This window comes from Tachypleus tridentatus, chromosome 7 (assembly GCF_004210375.1).
Source record: "Tachypleus tridentatus isolate NWPU-2018 chromosome 7, ASM421037v1, whole genome shotgun sequence".
Classification (NCBI taxonomy): Eukaryota; Metazoa; Arthropoda; class Merostomata; order Xiphosura; family Limulidae; genus Tachypleus; species Tachypleus tridentatus.
In genome coordinates this window covers 131,532,001-131,544,514 of record NC_134831.1, presented here as the reverse complement: position 1 = coordinate 131,544,514, position 12,514 = coordinate 131,532,001, and the positions used below count along the sequence as shown (strand labels likewise).

The 12,514-nt window shown below is 29.5% G+C and overlaps 1 protein-coding gene across 4 annotated transcripts in view; it reads right to left on the bottom strand.

Annotated features, from left to right (window-relative positions):
* Positions 1-12,514, bottom strand: part of LOC143256615 (fragile X messenger ribonucleoprotein 1 homolog A-like) — a 49,826-nt gene that overhangs the window by 22,013 nt on the left and 15,299 nt on the right. For all 4 annotated transcript variants that reach the window (XM_076514039.1, XM_076514040.1, XM_076514038.1 and 1 more), the window contains 5 exons: positions 12,280-12,345; positions 8,470-8,563; positions 7,628-7,744; positions 6,859-7,032; positions 3,456-3,534 (listed from right to left, as the gene is read on the bottom strand). In XM_076514039.1, the coding sequence (XP_076370154.1) occupies positions 3,456-3,534; positions 6,859-7,032; positions 7,628-7,744; positions 8,470-8,563; positions 12,280-12,345 (530 nt within the window). The remainder of the gene's footprint in view (positions 1-3,455; positions 3,535-6,858; positions 7,033-7,627; positions 7,745-8,469; positions 8,564-12,279; positions 12,346-12,514) is intronic.

Below are 12,514 nucleotides of genomic sequence, written 5' to 3'. Positions count from 1 at the left end.
AACCTTACTGTATTTAGAACTTGGTTATAAGTACAACATCGTATGTACATTAAAACACTGCATTGAAAAAATAAGAAGAAAACTTTTGAAAAAAGGAAGAAAATCTAGAGATAGCTAATATTAATCCTTCAACAACAACACAGTCACAATAGTGAGGATGGCACTTGCATCATTCACTACAAACTGTGTTAATTGTATTGTTTTTGAAGAACTGATGAAAGTCATATTTAGATTTACTTCCTTTTTTGAAAAGTTTCTTTTTACTTGTTCACGAAGCACCAAATACAGATGTTTAACTAATGGATTGCAGTAAGTAATATAAAGCAAAATATTATTACAAACCATAAGACCAACTAGGGATTTGTAACACTGGATTATAAAATAAAGTCAACTCAATTGTATTACCAAGAAAAATGTGTAAAACATTTTGACCAACAAGGTATTAGTTGGCATAAAGCAACAGAATAGTTGGTACCAACTGATACACCAGAGCCTGATCCCAAGAGCAACAAAGCACTACAGGATTTCCTTATTGTACATGATGATCATACATCATCTGGCAATGCCAAATAGAACAAGGCTCCAAACTAGTCCATCTTAGAAGTCTTTTCACATCACATTCATATTGATTTTTTTTACATGTCAAGTGTATTACAATCCAAAGTGACAATACCAGAGCTTACTAACCAGCATGTTTAACAGCAGTAATATTAAAATTGAACAAAATGAATCTTGTTGAAATCAAGCAATTCATTCACATCAACACAAGATGGTAAAGGAAGTACTAACGTTCATCATTTTGCCATGATAGTAGCCCATGTGATGTGCTGTGTTAATATGATAAATAACATTTAATCACTAGGCTCCTTGTTCCTACCAGAGCTAATGGATGTCTATCAAATGAAATTTCAGTTTTGTACACTCTAGACAGAGTCAGACACACAGCAATCGAAGCAGCCTATGAAATGCCAATCAAAAAGTTCATTCTGAAAGCAGCTTGACCAAATGTTATAATTTTCAGAGATAATACAACTATGGGATTTGAATATTTTGACTTTTCTACCAATTACCAAATTAAAGTTGACTTATCAAAATTATTCATCTTGTCCTGTTGATGAAATGTGTCTCCAGTGATGATGACTGGCATTTCAGAAGTGAACCAACTCTCTGATTTTGATGACAACAAGGATGGTGGCATTCAAGATGACATATGTTGATAATTCTCAAAATGAAGTATACAATAATGAGGATGAGAATGGGTAAGATTGCTTGAATGACGACACACAAGTTGGTACCACAAGCATCAATGTAAGTCCAGCAAGAAATATTCAGAAATATCTGTGACAATGAATTATTACAATGTATGCAGATGACACTGTTCATATATTTCTAGATGGTGATGCTGATTCCTCAAAAAAATGAGTCTCTCCCAAATGAGAGAAATGTTGCATACAAACTACTTTTATGCTCTTGGTCTTCCATCAGACACAAAAATTAAGACAAGCCACATCTTCATTACTTTCTTCACAGAAGGGGTTTTGCATCCCCTCATGATCAATTCAGTCAAAGAAGCACTTTATATAAAACAGTGCTAGATAGCATGTCTTCAATATTGGAGTCTAATCCTACTATAGAGTAATTAAAATGCTTGGATGAAGTGAAACAAAAGTACCAACATATGCAAGAAGAGACTACATCAGAAAATTTAATCACTGATCACAAATAAAGTCTAAGATATCCAGTATAAAGCAAACATTAATAAAATCAGATACCAGTGCATCATGAACATGTCACAATACTGATGCAAGAAATATTCATGACCAATTTTACAATATATTTAACCATTTTGTGTCATTTGGAACATCCTGAGAAGGTACATTACCTTCATCACATTTTAACCATCCATAACTGAGTAAAAATCCAATATCAAATCTGAAGGTTTCTCTGGAAGTCTTACAAACAGATGCATTGATTTAGCCCATCTTTTAGAGAAATGACTAACAAAAAATGTACCCCTGAAACACAATGTGCATTAAAAATAATAAAAATCAAAACCCTCCTTCATTATACTTCATGGTTGTGAATGTTTTAATTATTAAAAGTGGCCTAATGCAACACAGGAGATTACTCCAATGTAATTGATAATTGAATACATTAATGAAAATAAACAGATGAACAACTTCCATTTTCTATTAAATTTGTGTTAACATTTATTAAAGGTTTGCCATTTGAACAATAACTTAAAAAATCCTCTCTCTAAAATTGATATTAATGGGCTTAGCTTAACAATTCTTGATTGACGAGAATTTATTTTGATGCCATTCTCTCAGTTAATATAGTAAAATAAATACAAGGTAAGTGGCTATGTAATTTCTAAATATCTTGCTGTATGAATTATTTTAATATAAAAACTAAACACAAAGATACCCATACATGATATGTAAAATAATTAATAGAAAAAAATATTTGAACAAAACAGTGTCCATTTGAATAATGATAACTATATAATTATAATGTTTTCTTTCCACAGTCATAATCCGAAAACCTTAAAAAACTTCTATACAATATAAACAATACACAAACCTCTTGTCTGCAAACTGTACTTTCACTATAGAGACTTTACAACAATTTGTCTAACGAGTGTTAAAATAACGTTCACTTATACCTTCTTTGTCATGATAAAGTATGTACAGCCAAATTAAAACAAAACAATTCTGCAAGATAAACCATCTATTTCTTAGTTCTGAATTATATCTAAGAAAAAAAAAAAAACAACTGATAGCTGTATGATATAAACATATACAGGAAATTATTAGCATGGAAAAAATTCTGGAACCCACATTTGATCACTAAAATATCAGTATCCTTATTTTGAAAGAATTTCCCTCTCTTCAGTACATAATTAATTTAACATTTTATCTGTCTGACAATGCTTGGGAAATACTTTACGAAACTTCCTGTATAAATCACTAGATGTCTGTTCTGTTCTATCAAGTCTGAATGTTTTCTACCCATTTCTTTATTTTCAAAACTTCAAACATGCTTTTTTTTTCAACAGAACTTTCTAATGCTCTATAACCCTTTTTCAACATAATAGAAAAATATAATGAGGTTACAACTTCATGCCAGTAAAGTTAACAGGAAAACAGACTATTTTTATTAAAATACTTAATTAAACTGAAGTTCCACAACAAATATGTTCAACAGTGTTCTACTTTACTGAGTTTGTATAATTTTTTTATAGATATTTATGCCAATATAATATAGTTTTGAGAAGTAGGATGGAAGTTAAGAAAAAAAAAATGTTTCTCATAGTTAACCTTACATACAATCACAACAAACGACAGGTTTCATTGAGTAGATGTAAGAAAACTGCTACTGAATATGTAATATAAACATAATTAGTAGAAAAATCAAAAATAGGGTAGAAAATAGCATAGATTACATTAACTTACCAACTAAGATTCTGGACACTAAAACTGACTCTTCTGAATACTCCAGGATACTTCTAGCTCTTTTCACTGCTTTTTCTGTCTAGTATGTGAAAGAAAAACGTATTTAATGTAAATCAAATAGACAACGTACAAACATTTCCTATATTATATTTATGTGCTTTTTTTAATAATATACTATTGCAACCAAGATGTAACCAAAGAAACTACACAACTTTTAATATAGTAAAAAGTTAATCTTCAAGAAATTCAGGAACATTTCTATTGTAGATTATATGCAAATAATTATATGAAGAAACCAGAAAAGCTGCAAAAGAAAACAATGAAAAAGTATATTATAGTATTTTATAAATAGTAATATTTTAAAGCAAAAAAGTCTGAATCTTATACTTAAAACAATTGGGAATATTCCATCAGACAATCAAAATAAGATGCAAAATTAGACAGAAATTTAATAAAGGGTTAGGATATGGGTGCTACAATGTGCAACATTCTAGATCCAACTAACAATCACCATCAACAGCCAACTGTAAGAATGATAATTACCCCTAAAAGAACAGACTAGATATCATCAGTTACCCTTGGTTTCTATGATTATTTCATACCAAAGCTCCACACACACACATTTTTTTAATTATTTGAATAAGTTCCAAAATATGAAGAGTTTTAATTTTACTTTAAAAAGTATAAAAACTAAAACAACTTATTTAATAGTATATCTAGAGGTTTGGTAACAGTATGTAATAAAGTAGTAACAAATGTGAACTTAATTAGAATTTTAAGTAATTTCAAAATGGCATATGAGAAAGGTAAATCTAAATATTGGGGTAATGTGAGTTGCACCTACATCAACTTGAAATTATCAGGGGTTCATAATGAGCAAGTTAACAACAAGGAAGTTTCAAACCAGAAAGAAGACTAAACTGTTTTTAGGTTTGTAAAACTCTTGTACATGAATCATTATTTGTAGTGAGTGTTGTTTATACATTAAAATATATTTGTATTAAAAAGAAAAAAAAATGTGTGTATCAATCTTATTAGCAAGTACCATAAATTGAATACATATTTATTCAACTTAAGTCTAAACTACAGCTAAACTCAATTTCAGAGTATTTGAAATTGTAATATAAACACACACACACACACACACACATTAAATTACTAACAACTTCATTATTCACTTTCTAGACCTATTAACCCTTTCCATGTGGGTTTGATCATTATGACAAACTTGCAACCTGAAACTCTGTATTTATGACATTTAATATAGTCAGTATATCTTCAAACTTTTTCAAGCTTATAGTACACATTAGTAGAAATCTTGTAAAATTTGTCTATTAATGTATGGAGTGACTCAAGGCAATTATTATCAGTGCAAAGACTTTTTCTTGAGATTAAAAATACTTTTCACAAGTTTCTTTTGCATCACCTCTAGAAATTTCTCTATTCTTACACCATCCTAGCTTGGTCACTCAGCCAATCTTGTAACCACCATAGAAAAAGAAAAGGCAAATTTAGTTTTATTTTGCACTATCATAAAATTACTGCAGATTCTAATAGAATATTACAATAATTTATCCTGATAGTCTATGGAATGTAAGAGTGTACACATTTTTATCTAGTCTGTTTTATTGCTCTTCAACCTGTAACTATTAAACCTATGTAAGAAACTAGATGGTGGTGATTTGAATTAAGCACAAAGCTACACAATAGGCTGTGTGTGTTCTGTCCACCACGGGTGTCGAAACCCAGTTTTTAGCATTGCAAGTCTGCAGACATGCTGCTAAACCACTGGGGGACAAGAAACCAGATATCAGCCAACAGATGCAAAGCTAAAGTTATGGTATTAACATGTCACCTTCTTGTATGCATATCCTGCAAAAAAATTAAATTTTTTCACTTAGATTATCTCATATAACCTAACTTTATAATATCTACATTTTAATTTTATCAGAAGAATTATACAAAAAACTAAGAAATTTGGTACTTCTGAGTGCATCTTGTACTTTCTGCTAGAGTTGTTATTTAGTACATTACTGTATCTTTATTTATTTCAAATATTCATTTTTTGAACATAAAATAGTAGCATGCACAAAGCATACAACTTATAACTACTGTAACTTAACTGGCTTTCTAACTAAGCTGCAAATACAGTAAAGTAATTCCTTTATCTTGTGGAGTTGAACTTGGAGACAGTGACTTGAATCTACATGTTCAGTAATGTTAGTGGTCAAGAGAATGAACCAGCATTATATTTAAGTCAGTAAATTAAAAATATTCTCTTCTGTTCCTCATAATTAATGTAATAGCAAACATGAGACATTTCTAAGAGACAATATGTGAAAAGAGGGTGTGGCATGCATTTTGGATTTTAAGGTTTATACTTTTGTAAAAAAAAAAAAAAAAAGGTCTTAAAGTTAAGAGTATCACACTAATATTTGTAACTTTTTGCTTTTTTGCACTAAATATCAAAAGCATAAACAGGGTGAAATGCTTACCTAAAAAAAATGTGCAAATCAGAAGAAAGAAGTGTTAGGATGCAGAAGAAGCAATCCTCAAAAGCCACAGCCATAGAAATTCTTTTAGGCAAGACTACAGTAAATTTATCTGTGAAACCTTTTTCTCTTCTTCATTAGCCATACACATTTGTGCTTCAACAATACCAAGCATGGGGCATGTGTATACCTGCTTCGACTTTGTTGCTTATTGGAATCTCTACCAGCCTACTCTCAAATTAATTAGATCTCAAAGCAGTCAAGAAATGACAACTCTTGGCTAAAAGTTTGTACTTGAAAAGCAAAAAAACTTGGCCATTCTTGAAACCACTATGCCAAGAATAAAAATTAAGTTTGAGAATTAATTTAAATAATTCATTTTACAGTCCTGATAAAGGAGTTAACACAAAGGATCACACACAAAAGGTGCAATATATTTAAAAAAAAGTTGTGTAAAATGTCACACAAGTGCAACTTTCCACTAAGTTTCTAGATCTCCATTTAATACTTCACCTTTCCAATATATTATGCTTATTTCCAATTGGATAATTTTTACTGAAACAAATGACAACAGAAGAAACTGTCAAATGATTTCACCCCTTCTCTGTCCACATATCACGAAGATAGGGTAGTAAATAAATATAAACAAAGCTATTACCAAGAAATAAGGTTTGAGGGGATGAAACAAAATATTTCTATTTAAGAACCTAAAATTTAATTGAAGTGTTTACAAACAACTCTATCAAATACAAAATTTCTTTCAAAATTATTAAAATGCCAGTGTCAAAAAAACAAACAAAAACATTTCATGCAAGTCAAATTGCATGTTCTAAATCAAAACAAGAACTTCATACTACTTAATTATGTAAAATTCAAATACTCAACCCAAAAAACTGCAAGCACTGATATACCTCTCCATATATTTTAAAGGTACAAGTAGATTCTTCCAGATCAATGCCCGTGATGCCATCCAGTTTACGTGCATTCTGTATGTTGGCCCCGTGAGCTCCAATAGCCAAACCCATTAAATCATCTCTGACAGTAAACTCTTCCATATACCCTGAGGTAGAATGTAGTTTTGTATTCTGTAAGAAAAAACATTTTTAATTTATCAGTAAAGTTTGGTATTTACCAATCTGTGCAAGATGGACTACATAAACAAAATACCATTTACCTCTACATAAATATGAAAAACCCACTTAAGTAAAAATGTATCTTAGGATGGCTGGTATGGGTATTAACATTTTTAACACTCTCCATTTCTGCTTTATTAGTAAAATTAACACACATACCAACCATTCTGAGATGTCCTTTACCTCTAGCAAGTTTAACATTAAACTAATCATATTCAAAATGAAAATGTAGTGTTTACCATGTGACCAAATCAATATATAGCAAGATGTACCAGTACACATCTTTCTGAATACCAACTTGAATTTCCATCAAGAAAAATAAGAATATTGCTAAGTCATAACCCATTTCATAGAATTTGTCAGTTTAAATCTTCATTCTTAAAAATAAAGTTCACTACAGCTTCTTTTATGTAGCTGGACTTTAGTTCAATGTTCATCATACTGCATTAATTTTTTATTTTGCTAAAATTTACAACTGTAACTATTTATTACTGAGATTAATTTTGAAAATAAAAGTGAGTAAAGGGTTAGTTTTTCTCTATCATACCTCTAACTGTTTAGCAGCTTCTTCAGTTCTGTGCACTAAAAGTACTTTCTGTCTTAAGTTCCGAAAATGCATTTCTATCAACAAACTTGCTCTTTTTCTAGATTCCTCTGATCTTCCCTAATCAAATACACGTAAAACCTGTTATCCTATTTAAGTTTGAACATCACTGGAAAAATGAAAAAAGCAACATTAAATCTGAAAGTTATGTACAATCATGTTTCATTTGAGACAAAATGTTATATACAAATAAATTTATACTACCAATTAGTTTTACCAAATTTTTATACTTGTTAGATAATTAAGTAAATATCCTTTAAAAAGTTATAAGTTACAATTATGGTTTGCAGTACTTATTACAATTTTTGGAACAGTTCCTGTTTTATAAATTTATTCTTCATACTATTTCTTACTCAACATTTAAATACTATTTAAAAGGCTTAATGATTATTGGTATTTTTCAATCTAAATTTAACACAACAATAAAATACTGAAAGATCATTTATTAGTGTAATAATTCATGTAGAACAGTGAGACTAGCAAATCCAATTGACTAAACAAACTTTAAATTCCTGGAAGATAAGAATTTTGATGTAAACTTTTAAACCTAAAACATGACAGTTGTTACACTTCAGTTGTTCATGTATCTATACACACATTATAGTTTCTTATTTCTAAATAAATCATAAATCATCTGGTATATGCAACAATGGCTTCCAAGATTTTACAAATTTGATGCATCTAATATTATTAGTGAGGAAACAAAAGCTTCAACTATTAGAAATATTGCACATGACACTGAAAACTTAAAATGTAATTTATACATATAAATAATATTTACTTACAATAATTATTAAAACATTTTTTTCTGGATTAAACCTAACAATGTCAGCACCAATAGCTTTCTTATATTCCTTATGAGCATCTTCTAATTTGCAGCTAAAACCAAAAAGTACCATATTAGAAGCAAATAGTCAAGTTAACAAATTTATCTCTGAAATAATGAAACCTAACCAACTTCAAAGAACTACACTAACTGATTTTTATATCTTCCTATACTATCATAAAACTTCCCCTCAAAGTGGTTTTTTTAATGTAAAAAAACTCTTAAATTTTATATATTTAGATACAAAAATACTATATGTAATTTCAGTGTTTATGATCACTGACAAAATTTTTTTTCACCATACCAAAATTTTCTTTGCCCATTCAGTAATCACTTAGCCCAATAAGATAATACAAAACACATTTGTCTCATTTTTGCTGATTAAATACAACTTGATATTCAATTACAAAAATAACTAACCCTACCTATCTCATCTTGTTCCATAAAATGTCTTCCTATCATACTGCAAGACCATAATTGAAATAAAGGGTAACATACAGTAAGACATTCACTAGTTTAAAAACTAATCAGAACTCTAAGTATTGTGGAAGTTTTTACAATTTTTTTTAAATTTCAGTCGTACGTTGCTAGTCTAGGCTCTTATCACCTTGTTTCAACATCTATGTGAACTTCCACTTAACTGAGAGCTATAGTAGCTTTTACTTGTTTGCAAAGCTACTCGAGGGCTAGCTGCATTACAAATCCCTAATTTTGAAATGAGAAACTAAAGGAAAGGTTGCTAATCAAAACCCATAACTGTAAACTCATGGGTTACTCCAACTGAACAGCAGTATTTGACTATCACTCTGATGATACACCCAGAGTCACAAATGAGTTGCCCCTGGTTCAGGTTTAGCAGTGTAAAAAAATTTCATTACATGTTTAGATCACTAGTATATAACTTCTCAAAGTATGTGTTTAGATCACTAGTATATAACTTCCCAAAGTATGTGTTTAGATCACTAGTATATAACTTCTCAAAGTATGTGTTTAGATCACTAGTATATAACTTCTCAAAGTATGTGTTTAGATCACTAGTATATAACTTCTCAAAGTATGTGTTTAGATCACTAGTATATAACTTCTCAAAGTATGTGTTTAGATCACTAGTATATAACTTCTCAAAGTATGTGTTTAGATCACTAGTATATAACTTCTCAAAGTATGTGTTTAGATCACTAGTATATAACTTCTCAAAGTATGTGTTTAGATCACTAGTATATAACTTCTCAAAGTATGTGTTTAGATCACTAGTATATAACTTCTCAAAGTATGTGTTTAGATCACTAGTATATAACTTCTCAAAGTATGTGTTTAGATCACTAGTATATAACTTCTCAAAGTATGTGTTTAGATCACTAGTATATAACTTCTCAAAGTATGTGTTTAGATCACTAGTATATAACTTCTCAAAGTATGTGTTTAGATCACTAGTATATAACTTCTCAAAGTATGTGTTTAGATCACTAGTATATAACTTCTCAAAGATAAAATATAAGAATTACATCACACCATGAGAACCATGATCGAGAAACAGTGATTGACCAAGATCACTAAAACTATATCTATATTGAATTTACAAGTTCAGACCAGCAATACTTGGTTCAAATTCATTTTCAGTTAGGGATGAGGTGAGGAAGGGAACCATAAATACCATATCATGATAAAATGAAGGAAATTCATAAATCTTATGTGTTCATTCAGAGCAGGCTAAAATCAACCCAAAATAAATACTTACAATTTTTAAAAGCTTTTATTTATAGTATTAAACAAATAATTTTATTTAATAAACTTCAACTCCAAAGTTGCTGTTATTAAAACACAAGGAAGAATGACTAGAAGTTTATTTTTTATCATTTTTTTAGAATTCACTGGCTTATTTTTCCTTTAAAGAGGTGGAATTTATCCATCTGGTTATAAGAGAATTATCCCTATATGTTTGCAAATATGATCCATACTAAATTTCATAAATGTTTAAAGTTTTTTCTAAACATTTCATGAACCACATTACCATAACTTTGTTGATTTAGAGTTCATAATGAAATGTGTACCTCACAAATACTTTCACAAAAGTTGTGTTTCATGTTGCAGTTAAATCCACTAATTACTATGAGGGTTTCATATGCATTTTTTTAACATAAGTGATTTGACTAGACTTTCTAGGTTAGTTCTTCACAATGAATGTAACAGGCACAATATAATATTATTCCATATGATGCAATATGTGGACCACACTGATAGTAACCTGAGGCTTAATACTCAAACACACATTTAAAACAAAGTTATAAAAGAAATCCTGCAAAAATGCTCCTTTACAGAAATAAAATTTACTTCTAAATTTAAAATGAAAAATTTAAAGCTGGTCAGAAACTATTTATACAAAGTTCAAAACGGTCTTCCTGGCTATTGGCCTCATCTCTCAGAAGTCTCACCTCAAAAAAGCAGCACTTTTTCTACCCATCACACCAAAGTGTAGATTTATATTTACTAAGAAATTAGTATCCATGGAAAATATAACGATCCACTTTTTGTTTTCCCAATTGATTTTCCTTTTTTTTTTTGGTGTGTGTGTGTGTGTGTGTGTGTGTGTGTGTGTGTGTGTGTGTGTGTGTGTGTGTGTGTGTGTGTGTGTTTTATCTTTACTTCCACTCCTTTTATGATGTCATAGCATGCAGTCTATATAGAAACATTTGAATACAATTGGACAGAGCAAATTAAGATTTATTTCAGTGTAAAAAGTGGTGTGAGCAGCAAGTTTTTGTTTCATGGGACAATGTTAACTCAGACCTAATATAAACTAACAAAGGAATTTAACTGGGAGTTTAGTAGTCTTTTAAAAACAAAAACAATAATTTTTTTGCAGTCTAAAAGCTAAGAAAATGTTTTATTTGTCAACAAGTAGTCTTGGTTAGGTTTACTGAGTATGAAAGGCAATGAAAAAAAATATTAAAATAGATCAAATCATTATTTATTGAATATCATTTCCAAATTTATATTAAGACACTGCACATAAATAAACCAACATACTATTTATTCAAAACATGCATTTAATACATATAAATTGAACAAAACTAAAAATGTTACCAGTTACCTAGTCTGAGAAGAATAACTGAAATGTCTGTTTGAAGTAATGTATTGAATAAATGATAGTGTTCCAGTTTGTTTGTTTTTAATGAATCTGTAGTCTAAAGTGGTTATCAAGAAATATATTGAACTTTTACACGAGAAAACAAATATGAGAAAAAAATACTAGGATGGGTATTTAAACATAGTTACTCTGACTAACAAAGCTAGTTATCTATCACTAAAATATCCAAAGAATAAACATTGTTTGTACCACTATTAACTTGTAAGGTTCCTTTCTATTGAATATGGTCACCAAATTTTATTACAATCAAGCAATTAGTGAATAGGTTTATCCACAACAACCTCACTATACAAAGTCTATCAAAAACGTTTATTTTCCTATTTGGTTATAGAACAATGAATGTACAATTTCTAACAAACTTTCACACAGTTAATTAAGATGATAAATAATGATGGAAATGACTTTCACTATTTGTTAGCTTCACAAATCAAAGGTCCTGGATTAACATCCCAATCTCAAATAGTTTCTTATTTAACTTAGTACAAACTTTCACAGTATATTTATTTCATTATTTGAAAAATAACTGTCTTTAAAAATGTAAGCATTTTCACACTGCATCTTTGATACAAAGAAATAGTAAAAGGATTTTATGTAGGCATAGAGAGTGTGAAATGTACTTACTATTCTTGTATGTCTTCAGGTACATTAATTTCTAACTTATGAAATAAGCCCTTTGTGAATGGTGGACTGAAACAAAGAACATAAAAATGTTATCCCAATTCTTCATTTTGTACACCAATAAATAAAAATGTAAGAAAAGTATATTTAATTAGCCACAGTAATCACTGATACTCTATAATAGGTAAGTTTCTCAGTCAACATTAACATAATGATTTTAATTTCTTTTACCTGAAGA